Source organism: Nilaparvata lugens, chromosome 3 (assembly GCF_014356525.2).
Source record: "Nilaparvata lugens isolate BPH chromosome 3, ASM1435652v1, whole genome shotgun sequence".
Lineage (NCBI taxonomy): Eukaryota > Metazoa > Arthropoda > Insecta > Hemiptera > Delphacidae > Nilaparvata > Nilaparvata lugens.
Genome location: NC_052506.1, coordinates 56,819,268 through 56,844,375, shown reverse-complemented (window position 1 = coordinate 56,844,375; position 25,108 = coordinate 56,819,268). Strand labels below are relative to the sequence as shown.

The 25,108-nt window shown below is 33.5% G+C and overlaps 2 protein-coding genes across 4 annotated transcripts in view; both read right to left on the bottom strand.

Moving 5' to 3' along the window:
• The window catches only part of LOC111044931 (irregular chiasm C-roughest protein), a 476,131-nt gene extending 460,335 nt beyond the window's left edge, over window positions 1–15,796 (bottom strand). For all 3 annotated transcript variants that reach the window (XM_039424116.1, XM_039424117.1, XM_039424118.1), the window contains exon 1: window positions 15,423–15,796. In XM_039424116.1, coding sequence (XP_039280050.1) covers window positions 15,423–15,495 — 73 coding nt within the window. In that variant the 5' untranslated portion in view covers window positions 15,496–15,796. The remainder of the gene's footprint in view (window positions 1–15,422) is intronic.
• A 1,940-nt stretch (window positions 15,797–17,736) lies between these two features.
• LOC111043803 lies at window positions 17,737–22,045 on the bottom strand. Its single transcript, XM_022328852.2, has 2 exons — window positions 21,791–22,045; window positions 17,737–20,081 (listed from the first exon to the last, which is right to left on the bottom strand). The coding sequence occupies exons 1-2, from the start codon at window positions 21,945–21,947 to the stop codon at window positions 19,195–19,197; spliced, it is 1,044 nt and encodes a 347-aa protein (XP_022184544.1). The 5' UTR covers window positions 21,948–22,045; the 3' UTR covers window positions 17,737–19,194.
• Window positions 22,046–25,108: the final 3,063 nt, after the last annotated feature.

Genomic DNA, 25,108 nt, shown 5'->3' with positions numbered 1-25,108 from the left:
AGAATATATTTTATTACTATAAAAGTATGAATAATAATTTGATATACTCGAAGTTGAAGAACAACAGAATTTCATTGAATTACCCGAAGACACCTTTCTCAATTTTCAAATTGATGAAGGCTTCAAGATATTTCACATGGAGAACAACTGAATCAATAAATACTACAATAAGCAGAAGTATTTAAGTAGACGATCCTAGCAAAAAAGCTTTTAATTCAAATTGGAGTTTTTGAGAAACGTGAAAAATTGAAAATTCAATCGATTGATATTCAGAAAAATCAAAAAATGAAGCAATAAAAAGGTTTGAAACAATCATTACAACAGGAACTAGTCATCAACCTTTTTTGTTTTTCAGAATATGTATTTGATGATTATGTCGAAGCTAAACTTGAGAAATAATAGACTTTAGCTAAACAAAAATAAATATAAATTAATTAAAACGAAAAATATAACGATGAAAATTATCGAAGAAGCAAAACAGACTCGAATAGAAACTATAGTTTGTGTAATATAAGTTGAGACTTGGCTATTCCATCCGAAGAAATTACAGGGTTGCCAAATCGTGTAAAATTGCAACTTTCTCAAATTTCCAATTCAACGTCAGAATAGGATGTAGAATATCATCCCCGATATCCTAGTAGTACTAAAAAAGCTTCAGGGTTGAAGGATTAAAAGGAAATTCAACTTTTATGATAAAAACATCGCGAAGATTTGTTTTTCTTTTGAATATCACTTCTCTCAGAATCATGGGGTGTCGTAATGCGTAATAATTCTATATCAAATTAACGTGGAGAATGTTTCCTTTCTATTGGTGTTTGGATAATTTTTATCCGACTAAAGTAGAGCGTGCACTAGGTCGGTTGAGCGGCGCGACGCGGCACGACGCGGCGCGGAGAAATTCTGACCTGGAATTAAATACATGTGATCAAGTGTGCACTAGAAGCGCGTCGCGACGCTCATCTCGGAAAGTTTTTTGACTTTTCTGGGTCGGAACGGCGTCGCGCCGCGCTCCTAGTGAACGGAGGTTAGGTCAGAAAAATTCCGCGCTCGGGTAACTTCGTGAGGGCTCGGCTGTTTCCGAGCTCTGCTTCTTTCGAACATGGCCTGGCCAGACTAACCATAGTTGTTGTAATTATTGTTGTTTGTTGAATATTGCTTTTTCTCATTGTATGTTTGTGTGTTGTGAATAAATTGAATAAATATATAAATAAAAAAGTTACTGGCTATTGAACGAGCGTTATCTAGTTCTCACTTTTGACTTACTGAAGGCGAAAGTCGTCCGTCTGTTATTTGTATGTTCTACAATGAATCCTTCAGAAAGGATTGATCAATCAGCTTCAAGGTTTGAATACGTATTCTTCGAACAGGACAAGTTCGTTGGACAACAAAATTGACACCCTCCTTCGTCCTTTTTCAGGATATAAAAATAACATTGAAAGTGCATAAGAAAGAATTGTTATGATTTATCATTTAGTCATCTGAAGAATTTATTGCATGCAATAAATTATACTACAGTTTTTTCATTCATTCATTCATTCATAACATCAGCTGAGGCAATTTAAGAGCTATCACACGCTCTGACTCATGATTTCAGCTGAATAATATACAACGTAATTCACAACTTTTACATTCACAAAATGATATGACTTGGTATATCAATGTGCGGTTTCTGACATTTATTTTCTTTTGAAACTCTGTATCGAAATAATGTATCATGAATTTGGATTCATATAAGCATATTTAAGATGTTGAAGCGACAGAGTAAGTTAATATTTGAAGAGTATTTTTTATTTTCAAATTAGAACTTCAACTTCAACAATTATGTCTCAATTCAAATCGCAATATTGACAAGTCTACGTCACGACTAACTAGTCCAAAACGGCGCCGCGTCGCCCCACCGACCTAGTGCATGGACCTTCCATTTTCCGCTTTCCTGCAACCTAGTGCACGCGCAGCTTTATAGTTATTTTTTAATTGATTATTATGTTCGTCAATGTCGAGACATTTCGAGCAGAAAACATGAAATTTTCGACATGCTAGAAACTATTTTGTTTCAAAAGATAAGTAGGTGGTGAAAGCGAGAAAGTTTCTCAGAAATAATTAAAATTAATTTTGCAATTGTCAAAAGTAGTCGGAAGATCGTATTTTGGTCTCCAAGGAATTTTAAAGTTAGAAGAGCGGCTGCATGGTATGCATTGTGTACCAAATTGTATGCTGAAGGCTGGTAATTTACAAGATATTTGACTGAATTATTTCAAACGCAAGCAGCTGATTGCCTCTAGAAAGGCTGTAATGAAACACTGCTAGGATTATTCGAGGCGAGTTTGTCAATTTCACTATTTATAATCATGTGGCTTGCAGTTGCTGAATTTTTCAATCGTTCTGTATTTTGTTTTTGTTGATCCCAGCTATTTGGATAGCATATTATGGTGGCACACCATTCAGCCGCTATCCTTGACTTTGAAACTCCTGAGAGGCCAAAATACGATCTTCCGACTACTTTTGACAATATTGCAAAAATAATTTCTATTATTTCTGAGAAACGTTCTCGCTTTCACCACCTACTTATCTTTAGAAACAAAAAAAATTTATGAATGTCGAAAATTTCATGTTTTCTGCTCGATAATGACGAACATAATAATCAATTAAAAAATAACTATAAGTCGGATAAAAATTATTATTCAAACACCAATAGAAAGGAGACATTTTCCCCGATAATTTTATATAAAATTATTACATATTACGACGCCCCATGTTTCTGAGAGAAGTGATATTCAAAAGAAAAACAAATCTCCGCGATGTTTCCAATTTTATCATAAAGTAAATTTCCTTTTAATCCTTCAACCCTGAAGCTTTTTTATTACTACTAGGATATCGGGGATGATATTCTACATCCAATTTTGACGTTAAATTGGAAATTTGCAATTTTACACGATTTGGCAACCCTGTAATTTCTTCGAATGGAGGGCCAAGTCTCAACTTATTTTATACAAGTATCGACTTCATACATAAATAGATAGTTCAACAGTTATCCAATTCTGTCATCAGATCTTTAAACTGAGTACTTGTTCCATCAATTAAAACACAAAATTGAAACTCAAGTTTTGTGTTTTAATAAGACTATCCAAGTAGTAAGAGACAACATAATGTGTTTATATCTCATTTTGAATAACGTTTCGATTTCTTCAAGTCTACCACCGTTCCTCTGGCTTGTTTTGAGAATAGCAATGAAAGCAAGCGATAATCCTATTATATTAAGCGAGCAATTTCTGTATATTATTTCTGGTTATTTATGTTCAACGGATCTCCAAAACGGCTCTAACGATTTCCACGAAATTTGGAACATATTCTGAACAGTTTCTGATATAAAAATTCGATTGCACTAGGTCTCATCCTTGGGAAAACTAGCTGAACGATATTAAAAGGATAATTCATCCTTGGCTGAAACAGCTGAGATTTTCGTCGTTTGTGGATAGTGGAAAAGTGAGTGAGCGAGTGAGTCTGTGGAACTTCATAATATCGCATCCCCGAAATTCCCAGCTGTAAAATATAAACACGATCATTCTAGAGGATTGTGTTCTGTTTATCAATAAATAAAAATAACAAGCGAAGCTCGGCGCCCCGATATTGGGAATAATTTGGAGGTGGAGATTATTATTTCTCTATTTCTACTTCAGTTTTTCCAAGAGGAAACAAGTTATGAAATTGACTGAGGATGAAAAACTGGCTGGCAATTCACAATATTGGTAAATGAGAAGGTCATTAATGCTAGTAATGTGGCCAATTTACGGAGTATGAGATCGTCTGTCTTATATATTATCAATATGACTTTCCGGTCAGTGCACATATGCATCCAAACTGTTCAAAGAAAGGATATTAAGCACAGAATCTCAAAACTCTTGCAGCTGTTCTTTGTACATAGGACGCTGTCAAAGTGGACCAAGGTTTGGTGCCGTCTGTCATATATACGAATGAAAAGTAAACTGGGACAGTGTTGGGACAACCTCCAAAACATCCCTCTTCCTCAACCGTAAACCCTCTTCAAAACCCCGACATCACTAGACTCGATCTTTGAAAGCGTTTTCCCTGACAATAAGCGCGCGGAAATGTGCCACTCCAAAGGAAGTCCAAGTTGTGAAATGTATCTTCCTCTACGCCTAAACTCGCCATGGAAACGCTGAGTGTCCTGAGAAATCTCTTTGTACACATCCCTTCCCATTATAACCCGCTTTCTGGCCTGTATTCTGTCACCAATGATCGGTATAATGTTTGGAATTGTTGATTGAGAACTGTGTAGAGTTATGCTTTGTTCTATTTTCACTCCTCAATTACTATTTCAAGCACCCTTTAAATATCTAAACCCCTCTGATGAATAGAGAATGTAGATTATAACTTTTCAGTAAGAGAATCACTCTTCACAACATGATTGTTGTAAGTCTCACTGTTCTTTATAAGTTTATAATATAAATTTGAAATTTCAAATCTGAAGTTACCTCTTTAGAGAATGTTCTTACTACTTTGAAATTCCAAATCTGAAATTTCCACTGAGAATGTTCTTACTACTTATTTGTGAGTTTTTTCTGTACGGTACTGAACGCTCACTGCACATTGAAAATATAGGTAAGAGAGTATACTAGTGATCCCCTGGGATGAAAAACTCGCTCGCTCATGAACCGTTGTATTGCAATGTTTGAAACCCGCAACTTTTAATTATACAGAGTCGGTGTAAATTATGGAACAGCTAAATATTTTTCTTACAAGAATTATTAGACAGTAGGGTTCATTGGGAATCCTATTTGAAATGAAAAATTACTCTGTCGCTTCAACTTCTTTGTCCCTCATATGAATCCAAATTCATTTTTTTCAATTAAAGAGTGGTCATGTGATACATGATTACGATGCAGAGTTCCAAGAGAAAATGAATGGCAAAAACCGCAAATTGATATTTTAGCCCGTATCATTATGTTGATGTAAAAATTGTAAATTACGTTGTATATTAACCAGCTGAAATCATGTGTCAGCGTATGAAGGACTATCGGTGTGATAGCTCCCTAATAGCTCCAGCTGATATTATGAATGAATGAATGGAAAAACTGTGGTAGTTTCATGCAATGAATTCTTCAGCTGATTAAATGATAAATCACAGTAGTTTTTTCTTATGCACTTAATATTATTTTTATATCCTGGAGAAGGAAGAAGTGAGTCAATTTTGTTGTCCAACGAACTTGACCTGTAAAAAGGTTCGAAGAATACGTGCTCAAAATTCGAAGCTGATTGATCAATTCCTTCTAAAATTATTGCAGAACATACAAACAGACGGACAACGATTTTGGCCTTCAGTAAGTTAAAAGTGAGAACTCGCTAACGCTCGTTCAATCAAGATCAGAAAAATATTTTATGTAAAACTAAAATCTAAAACTCTATAGGAGAGTTTCCCTTGTAAGCAGGATGCAATTACTCTCATGACTACCGTTCAGTGATTATGTAGCTCATGTCAACGACGGTTTAATGGGAGCTGGGAGCCGGTGCATGGAATATCTTGTGCTTGTCATGTTAGCAGATCTTTTTTCAATCGGGAGGCCGCTTACATTTATCTGATGGAGTCAGAAGGGCGGTGGAGTGGGGGTGACTCAACACGAGCGCCCATGTCTGATCAAGCTACATAGTTTTCGGGACCGTAAAAACAAACAAAGTACTACAATATCAGAATTTCCATTGTTATTATTAACATCACCGGTCGCGTGACTGAAGGTTGTTTTATAGTTGGCTGCTCTATTGAGCATAGCGTTTTCAAGTTTTTAATGGAAACGCTGAAATTAATGGCAGACCCGTGGAAAAATAAAGTTGCTCTTACGAGAGCGAACGGTAGCCGAGCAGCTTTCAGATATTTCAATAGTTTTTATTGGCTTCCCAATGATAGCGACGATTAGGGAGCTCTATTCTTGTCTCTCTAGCAATTGGTCTGTCGTGCATTGCTTTCACCCATAAACACGCCTGTTACTGAGATACGAAAATAAACCGTCGAATGTGTATCCTACAAAGACACAAGGAACCCGAAAAATAATAAAATGTACACCTGATGTTCAATCATTATGGATGTTTTGAAGCTATTAACTTATCTTCAGTCTTTGAGAATCTATGAAGATCTAGGAGCGTAGAATCCAAGTTATTAGCTTGCATAAGTTTTAAGTGATTACAACAATATTCTCATGAGTTGTACAATTGTCTTAAAATTTATTTCTTTGGAATAAATGATAGTCATACCTACAAATTGGAGTTAATATTTATTTTCACGTAAATGAATGAATACACCAATGAGCCAAGCATGTGCCTCTAAGGTTTCTCCGTCATTTGAGATAGATTCGGAATGAAATATTATCATATATCCAGTTGTGTCTGTTGGGATTTTTTGTGTTTTCTGGGGGATTGTGAGCATATCAGCCGCAGGCAGGCCTCCACTTTCTACTCCTTCGAGAACGAGAACGGAAAAGCGTTTCTATTCTTACATACACATATTTCTACATACATACATAAGCCGGGTGCCACACCCAGAATAAATATTCGTGACGAATAAGCGCCGCACGGATCTGTTACACTGTATAAGAGTTTTTGCATCTGTGCCCCACAGGAGGAGGAAGAGGTGGGAAGGGGTTAGGGGATATGTCACTTAAGGGAGACGCTTCCGTGTTTTGAAGAGCGGTAACTCTCTGTTGATATGGGGGAGGTGATGGAAGATGGAGATGTGAGGAGGTTTATGAAGGGGAGGGGGTGAAAGAGGTTTTGGGTGTGAGGTAGGGGGTGAAATGGAATCGGGGAAAACATCCTGTCGGAAGTGGGCCTCTTTTCACGGGAATCGCGTTCAAGAGATATTGTTTCCACGTCTTGTATCCTTCTCCTTCTGCTCCTCCCATCATCCCACTCTCACTCTTTGAGGAGGACCAACTTTTTATTTGATACTCTCATCTTAATATTTCAGTAATAGCGCATAATAGTGCTCTCCTTACCCTCTTCTCCGTACCTCATCCCCAAGAACGGCGGCACTTTCCCCGGAGACTACTAAATAATTTTCCTCTTGTAAATAATAACGCTGCAAAGAGTTTTCTAGAAAATTTATTGACTCGTTCATCAAGGTCTTAGGCGCACTGCTGGAGGCCTGCTCCATCCTCCATCCTCGATCCTCCAAACTCCGCCCTCCCTCCCTCGTTCGTTCCCATTGCGACCGTTCCACAAACTTTCTGATACCATCTAGAAAACGGGGTGGGCTATACTCGAGACGCTTCTGCAATAATAATAATTCTGAAAGTATTTGAATCTTCCTAGTGCAGCGTAGCTCATCGTAAGAAGTATGGCAATAGTTCTAATTGAATTATTGTTCATGTTGTATCTTGGCAGTTGAGGATGAGTGCGTTGGATCTTAATCATCTCGAAATAGAAACATTAACTATTAAAAATTGATCATGTGATGAATAAAGAGATAAATTTGCAGGGGTAGTGAAAAACTGTGTATTGAATTCACAATATTGTACCTCGTCGAAATTAGCATGCTGATTATATTAATTAAATGATGAATTCAACCTTTGGAAAAATATAAGTGATTGGTTTATTTTGTATTTACAATACTGTGCCTCACTATAATCAGCATGCTGATCAATGAGTCAAGTTCTATGGCAGTATTATACAATAAGTTTGATTTTGTATTATAATAAGATATTTTTTCTGTCTGTTGGGCTACTTTCTGACGGATGGATGAAATAGATCAAGCTCTAATAGAATCGTCTAGATGTAATTATCAAAAAATTTTATAAATTGATAAATTTAAAGATGCAAGAGAAAATATATCAAATTCATATCTGAACCAGATAGTTTAGAATTTTAAATGGGAATAAACACATAAGACTCATAGTCAAGAACAATATTTGAATCGAACTTGAACAATGATTTTATATTCCTTACGTGTTGAATTAACACCTCCAACAAAATACATATAATAAATTCAAGTTTAACAATAATCGAATTTTATTTTGTTAAAATAAAATGGGGAAAACTATTTTCATTGGGTACAAAATCTGAAAGTGTACCTGGCGCTTGAAATCACGGTTTTCCCAGTTCAAATGAGAGAAACAATCGAGTTGCGCAAAGTTCTTGAAAAATGGACAACTAAAATGAACAGATAAGCTCAAACAATCTGGTGCAATCAGGCCCGTAGGATATTGTATGGAAGAATACAGAGAAAAAACCGTGAGCTCACAAAGAAATATTTTCGTTATCGAAAATGAAAAACTTCTGCCCGACAGGGAAATTAATTTTCGAGAATTCCATTTCGAGCTTCAAACAAAAATATAACGGCTCTATGAGTGCTGGATACGACAGAGCTAGTAATTGAGTAATTTCGACTCTTTATCAGTCGGCAGCAATGCCGCTTCCCGATGCCGATGATGTCCGCTGGGAGGAAAGTTCATTACGTTTCCATTCCAGTCCATTATTCGAGACTTTGATAGATTCGCAACTTTGCTTTCACCCTCGATTTGGTCGCGCGTTTTCACCGATGATTTCCACCTTAAAGTCACTGTTCAAAGAGTTCCACATTCACCTAATGCATGAGTTGATTGGTGAATTGAATGTAGCAGAATATTCTAACTACTATTCACTGATCTATTACAAACTTTAAATGGAAGCAGTACCACGGGAAATATTATAAGTGATTATTATAGGAGAACTCGACTACGATTTACGGAAAAGAGACATTCAAAATTGGCAAACAAATTATTGCGATATTGTTGTGTTTACTGTCGAATAATTGCTGAACAAAATTTTCACTCGCCGAATTCCTTATTGGATGGATTTTGTTATAAGAATCAACATTTACCTCAAGAACATTCTTATTTCTAGAACAAATTTTTCATAGTTTATGCGATTGAATAAAACGACGTTAAATTACCAAAACCACTTATTAATACATTGAAAAATCACTTTTGGTTACCAAACCAATAGCAATCTCTGGAAGATGGTTTATTTATCGATAAAAAAATTAGAAAGAAGTTTTTGGTTCTTGAATTATCTATCTCCAATGAACTGTTCACTAGAGATTTCTAATGGTGTAGCAACCAAAAGTATTTTCTTTTTATTCAATAGTTGATATGGAAACTATAAAACGTTATAATATTGATATTCACCACAACAAAACCTTCGCTACAATATAGCAAGTTTATGAATTATTTATATGTAGTGTGCATAAAGGCAATATACTCAAATTATCGATGGTTTGAAAAGGAATGAGTGATTTTTCGAATAGTCTCTCTCACTCTCTCAGCATCTGCAGCTGAGTGTAATAATCTGTGCCGTCTCAGCATACCTGACAACTTCATTCCACTCTGTCCAAAATTACTCAATCCCGAATGAGACCCACTACATGATAGCTCTTTTTTGTTGCGTTCTCAGTTGAGACCCACAATAATTATTGTTCCTCCTTTTTTATTATTTTTCGAATGTATCAAGGGACGTTCTACATGAACACACACACGCACACGTACGCCTCCCAGAACATACGATCCTTTCAACCCTTCTGCCTGGCAGCCTGTTATCTTCATCCACTTTTTGCTGTGCTCTCTCGGGGGAACATTTCCTTCTCATCTAATGCATATCCATTACCTCCAACCTATTAGATCTACCTTACGCCGCCCTCCGCCTCCATGGCCCGCTCAACCAACCTACACACTTTTTTCCTAGTAAGTAATGTTCTTGTAGTATTTTCTAGTGATCCGGAGAGTGAGGAGTGTAATAACTTCGTTAAGAAGGAGGAGAGCGTATGTGTTTTGGTTTTTTAGTTGAGTTTGAATTAGGTGGAGTGACTTTTGAGGCATCAAAAATAAACAGATGAAAGATAATATCTCCAATTCTTTGCTGCATCGGTTAAAAATGTTAACTATTTCAGAGTTACAGAGAGGAACTCTAAAAGTTACTGAGAGTTACTGAGAGAAAGTTAAAGAGAGTTACTCTAAAACTCAAAAATGGTTGCGAGAAAATATGTAGTTCTAGATCCAAATACTAAAAAATATAATAGCCTACATTCCAATATTCTGAGAGCGATGTAGTTCTCAATAATACTATTCCTAAATACACTACTTTCAACTCTCATTTTATGAGAGTTTTGGACTCATTCTATCTATTTACTATTCATAGTATTATTCCCAATTCTTTTTAAATAGTTTATCGATTTAAAAATGCTTATTTAACAGGCAATGATGAATTCGTTTATGATGTGATCGCTAATGAATTGAATTGGAGTATTGATTTTCAGTAATCAGAACAAGAGTAGTTGTTATTTAATTAAACATTTAAATATTCATTATATTTAAATTTTAAATAATATTATAATTAGTTAGAGTAGTTAATTGAACATTGATTTTCCTCATGGTGCCCTGTTGAAATCAATACTTGTACATTGTTGTGCAAGTGTATAGGAATTTAATTTGTTGATTTCCTATGTTGAAATTGATTAAATGAAACTAGATGAATGATGAAATATTTTTAATTTTGGAATGACAAAATATAACTCTAGATAAATATTGAAATAAAATGTTACAAGTGATAAACAAACTATGCCGGTTGAAAACATCACAGGTGGCAATCGTATTATTCGACACAAGTGTAAATGAGGTGGAGAGTGTCGCGGAATCCTACAGGCAAAATCCTTGATCAATAATAAAAGTTGTATTGGATAAAATATTATTAACTGATGTGTGATTTAAGTCCAGTGCTAAACTTGATGACATCCCGAATTAATAATATTTGTATTATTTGTTCCGAAAAACTATTACAAACGTAGCAAAAGGATAAGTTGAGGACAGTATTGTGAATACAAGCAGGATTCTACTCGTATTCCGGTTCACACAATAGCAACAAGCACTCGGAATTCACCGTTTCGCCCATAAACAACTGACCACTCCATTGTTTAGCAGCTAATGTTTCTGCAGTGTTTAATGAGCACTTAGTTTTTATACAGGTAGAATTGAAAGCATTTTTGCTTCGCCATTAGCTTTTGATCGCTATCGAGGACTCTAAATAGCGATTAATGAATCTTTAAAAGTGCAATAAGAGCTCTTTGGATTGGGGTTGAAAATGTTTTTGCATGGAAGATATAAATTTGAGATTGAAACATTCTATTTTATGTTCTTTCTTCAACTAATGCTGTGACATCACATAAATTCTTACTACAGTCATCGAATTATTTTGATCTATTCAGTACCATGCAGTCCGACATGGTCTAAATTAAGTCTCGGAATTTATATGTTCGTATTTAAATTCTGAAATCCAATCAACCATGACTTTTGAAAATGTTGGCATTGGAGAATCAAGATTTATCTACAATAATTATTCTAAGTAGCCTAAATTTGGATTGTGAAAGCAAAAATAATTATTTAATATTATATAAAAATTCACTTATTTATCATCATCACGTAATGTATTACTTCATCACATAGAATCACTTTTAGATTTTATGTTAAAGTAGCTTGTGCTCTTTATACAAAGCAATAAATTACCTCGTATTACGTCAAATCAGATTGTTCTTTAGTTCTTATTATGTTAGTGTACGAGTTTTGTATCAGTTGTTGATTTTTCATTTGACGTTAAACTCCTCATTGTGCCTTTTAAATATTTCCAAGCCAAGGACTATTCCTATCTATTCATAGCCTGGTTGAGACACAAATCTACACTCCTTGGTTTGCACAAACCACGCCCATTCATTTTAAAGTAGACAATTACTGATAATGCTTTTAAAAATCTTTTTCTCATTTCTTCAGTAATTTATCTCTGTTCGACTCACAACTAGTTACGTTCCAATTCACAGATTTTCTGTTTCTCATTGTTTGTAACGAGTAAATTCGATGATTAACGAGTCACGCAGACTGATTCATCGATCAAAATCGGTCTAGGAAGCATAATTTTCCTCACAGATGGCGTAACCACGTTGAAACAGTCGTGATTGTACTAATAAATTATATTGAACTATTGTATCAGAATTGAGTCACAATAAGATTTTTTGTTCTAATCTCATGCTATCAATATTTATCTTTGAAAATCATTATGCAATAATTGAATAAACTATTTAGTTGCAGCCTATGCTTTCATCATCTTTGATTTAGAAAGTTTCAAAGTTTTTATTCAGGAATTATTGTATTAAAGTATTTTTCAATGTAGGCTATCAACTATAACTATTGCGTTTCTCTAATACAGCTGTCAATTTCAATTTTATTAGCTATCTATCTTGTTTTAATAATTGGCATCCTTTGTACTAGAAAGTTGTATTTCAAATCTGAGAAAGTAGGTGGTCTTTCCATAATGAAAGAATGAAAATTGAATGATATATTCTGAACAATAATCTAATACAAAAATTGAAATTTCAAACATCATAAATTTATGAATTTAATAGGAGTGGTCGTTCTCACAGGCAAGGCCGTCTAATCACACTGATTGAGATAAACGCTGTCCTATCTTCTCACCGGTTGCCTTTTGAACGGCTTTTTAAAGCATTTCTGCTAAAATACAGTTGGAAGTACAGTTATATACGTTCAAAATTTAAACCCGGTGGTTTGGAACATCCCAAAAACTCATCTATCACCATCATTGCTTTCATTATTTACTTACAACCCAAACCAAGGGCTCATGAGTGCATCAAACTCAGCAAAAACGTCAAGGAAAAGATTATAAGAACAAAATATTCAACTTCTAGACATTCGTGATGGAATTGAAAGGTTGTTAATGCAGACCCAGTATGAACAATATTTATATTCGGTGAGGACCACTAAAAGAGGCTTCAAAAATCATTAACGAATAAAAAGTAAAATAAGAAAACAGATTCATAATATTCCAAAGCAGGAAAATTGATGGGATAATAAGATGGTATTAATGTATTATAGGATGATGATAGTAGGGCGTTAAGGTAAGTTGAAGATATGACGACATATAATTAGTAAGAGCAGACTATTTCCATGAACAGAATGCAGCACGGATGACTTTTGCATGCTGAATATCATAGACATTAGTCGTTTACAACAAGTTATCAATTTCGTAACTCCTCAGATAGCACTGTAGTGTTGTAGTCTTGTCGGGTTTTGACAATAAAAAACTTGGTCGCTGACACCCGTTGTTCAGTGTTCAGTATATCGTGACTGGTTCACAGGTTCGTGACACAAAGAGACAGCCCTAATAGCCAAAACAGATCGCTTCTATCATCCACTCTCAATCTCCACCTTTTTTAAAAAGCTGTCTATAATCTACAGAAGCGTGCATAGAACCACTCAAGAATTCGGAGAAATATTCCAAGTTTGAAACATTAGTCATTATAGGCTCATGTCGGATAATATTATGAATTGGTAGCGAGCTTCAGCAAAAGAATGATGAGGATTTGGTGTTGTTTAAAACTTTTCGTAAAAATATTGAAAGTTTTCAGAGTATGAAGAGTCTTCTACTTTATGAACACTATCAGTATTTGGTACTAGTTCTTAATACTCAGTAGTTTTAATAATACAATAAAAAATACTATTATATCATAAAATTTATGATATAATAGTATTTTTAACACTGTGAAGTACACATCGCAGAGCACCTTGTACTTCGTTCAAGTTCTACCGCTTTTTTAGTACTTCATTTGAAGTCGAGTCAAAGTCAAGAAATGGCACCATCATTTATTGTATTGCGGATGATGCCCACATGAGCTTTTTGCTTGTGCGTGGGTAATGGGAAGTGCGAGGCTGAATTATGAGATGATCAAAGGGTATCAAACGTCCATGCCTATTCGGTGAGATTCAAACCCGCGACCAGGTAGTACTAGCAGACCGAAGGGTGCAACGCCTCAGTCGACTCGGCTATCTGGCCGGCAAATCTCCACTCAATTAAAATTAAAATACCTGATCAAACTAACGTATTTTCTCAAATACAAATAAATATGCATATGTAGAGCCAACTTTTGTTTTGGTACAAACCACATCTGATTCAGCCAACTATAAGGCCCGCCGTAAAGTAGACCCACGCTAATCCACGAAAAGCAACCCACGCCGTGGGATGTTTTGTGAACCATTGCTTTAGAATTATTAATAATCAATCAGGCTGCTGACAAGTGGATTATTCATTGCATGTATTACACAGATGTCTGGAAAAGCCTAGCAATGGTTTACAAAACATCCCACGGCGTGGGTTGCTTTTCGTGGATTAGCGTGGGTCTACTTTGCGGCGGGCCTAAAGTTGACAGTTACAGTCATTGATTTTTTCCAATATACAAGGATCAAAAATTGGATGTTTATTCTAGATTACAATTTACAATCAATTCATGGACCAAATCTGAAGAATAGCGAGAATAACGAAGTGATAAATTGAAGTTTCAATATTTATAGTCTCCTAACTTGCAAACAGAAGTTTTTCCATTCCTATCACCAACACAATCGCATTGAAATATCATCAATATTAAAAGGGAAAGATTGCAGGAATTATATTCACTTCGAATCAATTCTTATTGTGAGGGAAACTAAATTATAAAAATCGTATAAATGAGAATTAAATCCTTATTATTAAAATGATGACTGATCATCATTATTTTATAGAGATCATTAAAAATCCACATAATTCATCTTTTGTCATTCACCTGATGAGTTACCCTAGCGGTCAACTTCACTAGTTTATGAATAAAACCCACCATTTATCGCAAAACCTTCATGAATAATAAAAACTTAGTTTATCGCAAAACCTTCATGAATAATAAAAACTTCAGTTAATAAAAACCTTCAATATCAATAAAAACTCAATTGGGATAATCTGCAAGGTACTTTTCATTGACGTTTATGAATTTACGAGCTGTTGTCTGTCATGTTCAACAATATTCAAGTTGAAATTGTGTGCGATTTATTAATTCGAGGAAAGGACAACAAATTCTACATCCATTGGCCTCCAGGCCTTTAGTGAAAACAAAAGATTCAAGCAAATGACGTTCCAAATGTTATTTAGATGACATACGGTCAGTTGAAGGAAAGCTCATATTAAACCGCTGTAAAATTACGCAGTCTCCCGTTGCTAATGCGTCGTGAACCAATGAAGGAATGAATCTGACATCAATGCACTGACGTCATTATACGGAGGTTTAACTCATTTATTGGATTTTCATGTTACTGACCAATTTAATTAGAAATAAATACAGAAAACAATAAATTATACAAAAGTAACGATTGATTAGTCTTATTTTTTTGTAAATAGCAAACAAATTCCATAGTCTAATATTTTAAACTTCATAGCGTTCAAAGTGTGTAAAGAATAATAATCCCATTTGAAATGAATGAACAGGAGGGTAATTGATGGGAGATAGCTGTTCAATTTTTTCAATTTATTGGACCAAGTAAATCATGAATTTCAAAAATGGATAAAATTCCACAAACCTTGATTGAAGATTGATGAAATCACTAGAAGACAGGACGCCAAATTGAAAGATATGGAGAAGATGTTTGCCATGTTGAAAGGAGCTGAGAAGAGATTTGACACAATAGAGCACACACAAATAATATAATCCAGCGGTCACTTTTCAAAAACACTGGGTCCAACAGTATATCCTACTGAGCGATTTTTTTCCACATCAATGTCTCTGCAACATTGTCACTTACTAGGAGAAATGCACTAATTTCTGTTTGTTAGTTGATGGGCTTAGCGTGATTAGTGTTCACGTAGCGAAACATCGACTTCTGATAAGAAGATAAGCAAATAATCACTCCTCTACATGAACAACCGACCGCGACAACTGCCGGGAGCGCACTGACTGGTTTCGATGAGTGCGGCAGTTTCAAATGCTCCAGTGATACGCGCCGAATGCGCGCGCACCTCTTCACTGCCCGGTGCCCGCCTAACTACTGCAAATTGCAACAATCCACTTCAGCGAATATTGGAGCGAGGCGTAAAGGTTCTAAACTCAGTAGAATTATTATTATCATGATTGAATCATATTCTGAACATGACTAGATTGCTCAATTTTTTTCCACAAGTATAATACCATACAGTACCTGAAGATACCGTTTATTATTTTAAGATACCTTGATTGCTTGATTTGTCTCTGATGATACTCACAATACTCACAAAACAAATTTATTTATTTATTCGTGGACAGAATCACATATCATATAAATATGATTAGGAAGGAACAACAGGCTTGGCCCAAATCTATTCCATTCCCAAATTTATGTTTTTTGGAAGTTAAATAACTTATAGGTCTCTCTCCTACTATCCTGGTAAACATATTAATCATTAGGTTAGTCATTAGTTAGTTTTTCAGAAATAAACGAAGATTCAATAGTATTAGAATGCAATTAATAATATCGATAAAACTAAATTAGTTTTATGAAATTAACATTTTTTTTAACAAATGATTTTTTTAATTCGTATTATGTGTAAATACGGTACATAAATTGAATTTACGGTACATATATTTTAACATAATTTCCATGTCTGGAACTCTAGATTGGTGTAGATTGTTAAAGGTTGGGCACCATCAGGCCTTTGGAAAATTTTTACTGGCTACATTTATCATTATTTTTCGATTCGGATAGGCTACTATCAAGCAATCAAAACTGAATAATTTTCTTAGAAGAAAACGTTTTCATCATTTTGACTTTTTGAGATATGAGAGCCTAAAGTAGAAATTTTTCATGTGATCCATTTCAGAATTAATAGCAAATAAGTTTATGGAATATCAAGGAAAAAATATTCTTCAATGTATTTCTCATGGGATGACATAGGTAGTATAGGCCTTCTCTTGATTTCCCGATGCACAATCTTCAGAGAATTTCATTCTAGTTTTGAAAAATAACTCCAAACGAGTTATTTTTTGATGATGTAATTAATTCCCCTAAAATTGATACACTCTTATTAATCGGAAAATATCCATCAATTATATATTTGAGAATGTATCCGCAGAATTTCATGGATTTATTTGCCAAATCTAAAATGGATTCCACCATTTAACTGTGGACGCTCACATCACAAAAAGTAAAAATTATTTCTCATAAATTAGGCTAGTTCCATTTTGGTAACTTCTAACTTTATAATATTCGGATTGGAATATTTTGAAAAATGTTACCAGTAAAAAGTTTCTAAAAGCTTGGTGCACAACAGTACCTTAATCCAGTGGCTACACCCTTTTTATTAGATGTAGATTATACGCTTTAGAAGTTTTTTAGAGTTCATTAGGCTATGACTATAAATGAATAGTAGGAATTGAAAAATATAATGACATAATTTTCATCTACCACAATTTCCAGCAATAATATTCCCAAATATCATTATTTGTGTGATAGCTGCTGAGATTGTAACTCATTATAATTTATGTTAGTATATTAACATTAATTACCCTTTTATGTTAGTTATTTAAACATTATATTGTGATTTTCCCAAATTAATATGCTGGAATTGTTTTCTCTTATATTATTTTATCAATAAAAAAGATATTTCATACCCTGGATTGAAGACATACCTCATGAAAAGGTTCATTCATAAACTCAATTTTTCATACTAAAACAGAACTGAGTAATCTGAAAATCTTATGTAGAAATTCAAAACAGGCAAGAGAACATATTTTTAGTGTAGTTATCTAATATTATCTCTATCTAATAGTTCATGAATCAATTTGATTTTGATAAATATAAATCTACACTCAATTCAAAATTCTTTCAGAACTCTCAATTGGTTATAATGAATGGAATAAAATTCAATCAATAATAATAATGGTTATATTCAAATTAATATCAGGCTTCAAAATTTTCCTTCCAAGCAAGATTGATGAGTTGTTTCCCACTAAAACATTTTAATAAACTAATGTGCTAGAAAATATTATATACTTGAAGAATTTGACAATTAATTCCTCCCATTTACATCATTAAAGTAAGTATTAAACATTCTCTGCTTATTATACTCGTGGAACAACAGCTATAGATAGTTCCTCTCGGAATAAGAAGCTCAAATAATTTTGGAAAACCATGTGTCATACTCTATCACAGCTATATACTCTGCCTTGTTTTTCCTATTTCAATAATTGACAGCCTTCTATTCTATCTTATTGGTTCAACGACTTCAAATAACGAGATTTATTCCATTCTGTGATGTGAAAAGAATATTCTATCCAATCTGACCCTTGTGAGTCCGGTTGCTCCTTGAAAAATATTGTATAAAAGTTCATGATGTTGGCAGTTTGCAAGAGAAAGAGCAGAAGAGCGTGGTTCTGGCTCTGATAGATAGCACCATCGGAAGCTGTCTACAACTTTTCCATTATGTTATGATGAATCGACACTCCGTTCAGATCGAACCGCCTTTTTCAAATTCGTCTTCAAAAGTAGACGCCAACTTCCCTTCCAACTTTTCGCACTGGAGCAATTCGAAATTTTTCACTACTTCAATGTGCTGACAAAGAAAAATTCTTCAACTTTTCGTTCATTTACTCTTTCAGACAGCCAATTTACTTCTGGCAATTTACTGACATTTTTTCTCAGATCAATCTAATAACGTCCCATTTTTAGATGAATAAAATTATTTCGATTTTCTAAAAGGTATTGAATATTTCAATTTGAAAGAAGTTTACTGTTCCATTCTGAATAGGTGATATAAATATAATCTGAATTTTTTTATCGTAATTATATAATAACGTATAAAGGTACGAGTCAATATATTCATTGCATTTCATTTCTCCTTAATTTTTGTATGATTTTTTGAGCAATATAATGAATAAGAAAAAAATCAATGTATAGCTAAAGCAGAACAATCATGCAAAAGCAGAACAATCATGCATAATCACACTCATTATATTCATTAATAAATGTATCTTCTTTATCTCTCTACGTATTTTATGAAAAACACTATAGATCATTCAATTTAATGACACAAACTATCAAAATTAATTTACTAATCACATCAATTTCCATTTCTCGAAATGCAATATTCATAATAATTCTAATGTAAATCAAAATTGTATTGACTAATATACTCTTATTCAAAATTACTGTTTATGATCTTGAAAATTAATTCAAACTAATCAGGAATTCATTTGAGGAATTAAAATTTCATCCACCTCGAGAGTAATTAACTTATTATTTCAACATTGCTGTTACTTATCAATAATTGTTTAAAATTTCTCAATGTTGAATATTTAATCCTCCAAAAACCAATACATTACTAAAATTCATATTTACTATCAAATCTACGATCTTGCCCTTCGTTGGATTCAACGTCCTGCACTTGTCTTGATGAGATAACGCTTAATGTATTTTGGATTTCGATGCCTAGTTGATCACAATCTTTTTCCGAATCTTTTGTCTGAATTGCAGTTTGTGCAGCCACAGCTTGATTTTCGAATAGATTTGTGATAATTTGCGACAGTACTGGTGCTATGTCGTTGTTTCTTTGTGTTGTGGAATTTTGGTTGGCAGTGAAGGTTGTACTGTCAACGTCCGGTATACGGATGACAGCGTCTTGGCTGATTCCGTTGACAAAATTATTGTTGTTCATTTCTTTGCTGTTGTCGTTTTGTTTGCATCTGAGTCCAGTGGAGGAGCCGGGAAAGTCTAGGAAACTGACCGAGCACGAACTGCTCAAGAAGTAATCGTCTTCAAGTACAGGAACTAGTTCCATGTCCAGAACCAGACGCACGTTCACACACTTATTCCACCAGTTATACCAAGGTAACATATGGTCTCTGAACATCACATAGATTGTTGTGATGTATCCAATTATAATCACTGATAAGAAAAACGAAATGACTCCTTCGGTCCACACATAAGATATGCCTAAACGATGACCTTCTAGAACAAAATACTTCATACCACCCAGAGAGATTCCTACCAGAATGGCAGTAACTCCTGTCAGTACCAATGCCATCATAATGTCTGATTTCAGTTGAGACAAGTGTCTTGGATGTCGAAACCAAATCCTCAAGCCTTCCAATAAACTGTAGCGTCTTGTCTGTTCAGCTTCGTATCGAAATGTGCACAATTCGCAAGAATCTCTGCCAGACTGGTTTAGCCAGCGCTCCAAACACGATAAATGCACAAATGCCATACTTCCTGTAGAATTAACAAGAGTTTTCTTCAACAAATATGATTGATAACTAACTAATCATATAACGCATATATAAATACTTTCATGATCAATATCGAGAATAATCAACTGTAAGAATAATAATATTCATTTCTTTGTAATCTTTCTGTGTTGAATAAATTTATTGTAGATACCTATTTTGATCATGCTTATCATTCATTCACATAAATAATTATAGAAATTGATTTCAGAAAGAAAATACAAGAAATCAATAGTTATATAAAATTTAATTTACATTATAAGGTTAAATTTTCTTAAAAGTGTCATATTTCATCAAATTATTCCAATTCATGTATGATAATTAAGATTATTTAGCCAATATGCTTCATTCATGAAAAGTAATACCGTACTGTAGAGAAAAAACAAGCTTTCTTCAAAACCTATATTATAAAAAGATTGTAAATCTCAAGTTTGTAAGTTGTAAATCTTAATTATTTGTCTACGGTATTCATGCAATTACACAGATTTATTGAAAGAATATTTCTGGATTTTATCTAAAAATTAAAAAAAATCAAAAGGCTTTATTGAACGAGCGTTAGCGAAGTTCTCACTTTTGAATTACTAGAGCCCAAAGTCGTTTTCTGTCTGTTTGTATGTTCGACTAGAACTTCAGAGAGAATTGATCAACCAGCTTCAAATTTTGAACAAGAATTCTTCGAACCTTTCTACAGGTCAAGTTCGTTGGACAACAAAATGGACTTACTCCTTCGTCCTTTTTCAGGATATGAAAATTACATTAAAAGTGCATAAGAAAAAAAGGTTTTGATTTATCATCCATCAGTTAGCTGGAATTATTTGCATGCTATTTCTGTAATTTTTGCATTCATTTGAAGAAGCTGATGCTATTATTTGGCAGTTGTCACATAGACTGTCAGACAGACTTTATGCGTCGACACATGATTTCAGTTGAATAATACAGAACATTACCTAATTTATGAGTTCTACATTAACTCGCTTCCATTAACGTCTTTCTGCCTGTCTGTAACATACACGTAATTAATACTATGAGCTACTTGTGATAGCAGTTGCTATGACAATTTTTTTTTCAAAGTGTTAAAATGTGAGTAGAAGCTATTATTAGTGTTTACTAACATTTGATCTTTCAATTTTCAATGTATAGGTACCGGTACCGTCGTACCTATTCATTTCATTTTTGTATAATTTATTAGTACCTTCAAATTCAAGTAGTGCTCTAACAAATGAAGTTAGATAGTAGATGTAGTTGGACAAAATTGGTCCATAAATAAAAAAATTATAGCTGTATAAAAATAGGGAGTGACTTATCAGACACTCTGTATAACTTACGAGTATAATTTAATAATGTTGTGTAACATTATACCCAAGTGTTGAACTCTTCAACTCTCATTATAAAATATTTTTTTTATTAAGAAAAATACGAAAAAGAACTATAAGCCTTTTAAAAATAATCAATTTTATCTGAATAAATCAATTCAGCCTTTTACGAATCTTATAATCTAGAAATAGTTATTTTCCTTATTATCATTCAAAGTTTAGTTGCACGGACCTGCAAAGTGTAAGAGAGATAAAAACATTTGAAATAAGTAGAAGCACTTCTGATTGAATATTGTAAATCACTAGGCTTTGTAAACCACCATCACTCTTAAGACATATCATTACAATTTTTTTATTAACATTATCTAACCTCAAAACTCACCCTTGCAGAGGCATGGCGAAATTAATTTTTCAGTGCTTATTGCAGTCTGACAAATTCGGCAACAAGTTTCTCGAGGAAATTTTGTATTTGTATTTGTACTTTTCTCTTTTACTTCTAAATTGTCCAGATTTTCTGGTGGCAACTCAGATTGTGGCATCTCATTCACAAATATTTTTAAATTTTACACCAAAAATATTATTGAGTCTACATTTTCAAATTCACTGTCGACTGCTCAAACATCAACAACCTGTTTTTAACTTACCCATATGATTTATGCATGCCATTACTCATACCTTTTCCCAATATGTAGGCTAGGTACAAGAATACATATCATTGTATTCTAGGTACCTTGCCTTTTTCTATTCAAATTGCTGATGGTAAATCAATATCAAATAGAATTTGATATTATCAAAAAATATTTACAAATTTATAGAATGTATCTAATATCTTCTATTATCTGTAATGAAGATTTACAAGATAAAAATTTCTGTAATAAATTTTCTTTTTATTTCCGGTACCTAACTGAGTTTTTATTTTTTTATTCAGGCCCTTGAACATAGATGATGAAATATTTAATATATATTCCACAATTTTTTTAATAAACGATATTAATACCCTATCAAATTTCATTTTATTTGTGTCTAAGGTAATCATTTGAAATACAGTTTCAAATTTTTATCAACTGCACTATTTTATGACTGTACTAATTGAATCCATATAGGCTTTCATGTGAATAAAAATAATATAAATAATCTTAATATGTTATACCATAACATTACATTCAAACCTAAGTTACTGTATTAATCACTCTATTAATGAATGTATTACCGTCAGTTAATGAGGTATTCATTGATTATGAGAATAAATTTCATTCTATCTATATCTTGAGTAACTTGCAAGGTGTATTCAAGATTTGCCTGATTTTTTTTTCAATTAATGATGTATATCATGCAATCGCTTTACTTTGTATGAGAGGTATTCTCTTCATTCCATGATTCTGTCATTAATGGATAATTTACACTTTACCTTATCTTATTTGATTTTATAAATATTTTGGTACCGTATAATAATTTTTCTTAAATAGATGTTAGGCCTATTCTCATTGAAATTTTCATGAATAATATTGTTATAAGCAATAGGTTATTAAACAAACTAACTTTGTAGAGTATAACAAGAATGAAATGGTAGAAATTCCAACAAACGTTTCCAAGCATTATATCTTGAAATTACGTTTGCTAAGATTTTTTCCATATGATTAGGCTAAACTGTAAAAAAATACCGAGAAAAAAAACATTATCAAAGCTGGTTCTAACTTTCATTCCAAACTTTTCCATCATCTGCTCTAATGTGAATTGCAGCTTTTGAATTGCATTTTGTTGTCAAAAAAGGAAGGGAAATATTGACATCTAACAAAACACAAAAGTATGATGGATTCGAAATTGTGGACCTGTTTATAGATTTCTGAAAGCTTATTCAAATTTATCTAAAATGATACTGTGAATACGGTATTTCAGATGTGCATCCCTCCCAAAGCTCCAATGTTTTTGATAAAGCTTTTGGTGAGAATGAGACGAAATCAGTAGCCGTACCGTATTTCGCTACTGTAAGAAGCCGTCGTCTGGTGGCAGAATTGAATTTACATTGTTGTGTCTCAACTTTTTAATGAAAAACTTTGAATTTTTAAAAGCATATACGTGTTTTGACTGGGCAACATTCAACTAACTTTTAAACGATGTTTTCAACTTTCTCTTGTCTCTCCTTTTTACAAATGTATTCCTCTTCTCTTTCCAATCACATAAATGCCCGAACTTTGCTACAATGCAAACAAAAAGTAGAAATGAGAATGTTTCTCACTTCCAATCCAATAATTGTTGCAAGAATTGGAACAATAAATTCAACATCGCTCGCTTCTAGAGATCTTTATTCAATATAATGAATATGAATATAATCAAGATTTTCAAGAAGGGATTCAATTGTTTTCAATCATAATGGTAAAATTTTACATTTTTATCATCAATATTCCATTTGTGATGAAGTTGTTTGAATTCAAATATGTATAGTTCTTGGATACCTAGTAAATAATTTTTACGTATGCTATCAATTGAAGTGATAATAGTTGAATTATCGAAAAGCATGAAACAATATTAAGACTAAAATAAGCAATTCACTACACAAACTGTATACTGTCTCATTTTTAGATTGTCATAATTAACTCTATTCTATTTATTTGTCTATATTGAGATTTTTGTTCGACGTTCCGCTTCACAATATTGGAAACAAACTTTTAATTTTTGTTCTCTCTACGTCATTTCAGCATCACATTTCTCATTATTTCCCTATACATTTTAATGTATAAATGGTATTTGGGTATTTTTCAATACTCACAGTTGAAATGTGCTCAAATTGGAGGATTTGAATGGATTATTTATTCAATACATAAATAAATATTCAGCTAATGTAAAGAAACACATAGCAATATCATAATAAATAGATCAAAAATGATAAATTATATAAATAATAAATTCAATACACATTTTTCATTTCTGTTTGCAAATATTTTGTCCGTTTTTTGCATTAAATAACACTCGTTTGAATGAGCGAATTGAATCTATATATTATATAAAAATGAATGTCTGTTTGTGTGTTTGTTTGTTCCCTATAGACTCAAAAACTACTTGACAGAACGGAATGAAACTTTGGGAATATGCTGTGTGAATATTGGGGATGGTTTCTGAATGATTTCTGACCAGAAATTTTAATATGGGGGCTAATAATAATTATTTATTAATCCATTTTACAGACCTATGTTTTCGAAAAAGTCGGCCGAGTGGCTACCGAAGAACGGAAAGATGATAATGATTCAAGATCATGTTGTGATTATATGATTTAGCATCTAAAGTTACCAGCTGTAATAAACACGTCACCCTGTGATAGATTGTCCTTAGAAGACATATACAAATAACTAGCCGTCAGGCTCGCTTCGCTCGCCATATCCGTCTAGCCAGGGGGCTCCACCCCCTGGACCCCCGACTTGATTGTCCAAAAATGAGATCAGCGGGCTCGCTTCACTCGCCTGCAAGTAGACCTCAGCGGAACCTCTGTACCGAATTTGAACGTATTATGTCAATTTGATCTCGAAAAACACCTGTAACTATATCGGCGTATCTTTGGCGAACAAAATTCTTCCACCTCAGCTAAACCTGTGTACTGAATTTTTTTAAATATAATTCCATCAATATTGAAAAAGGTGAGGAAACGCAGAAAAGCTGAGAAACGCTAATTTTGGGCGTATCTTTGGCGTTATTTCAAATTCCTTTT

Excerpts from the sequence above, each read along its gene's own strand:
- LOC111043803 (XM_022328852.2), bottom strand. The coding sequence starts at position 21,947 with ATGCCACAATCTGAGTTGCCACCAGAAAATCTGGACAATTTAGAAGTA. Across the intron at positions 20,082-21,790 it reads TTCGCCATGCCTCTGCAAGG|GAAGTATGGCATTTGTGCAT; the intron begins GTGAGTTTTGAG and ends TTAATTCTACAG.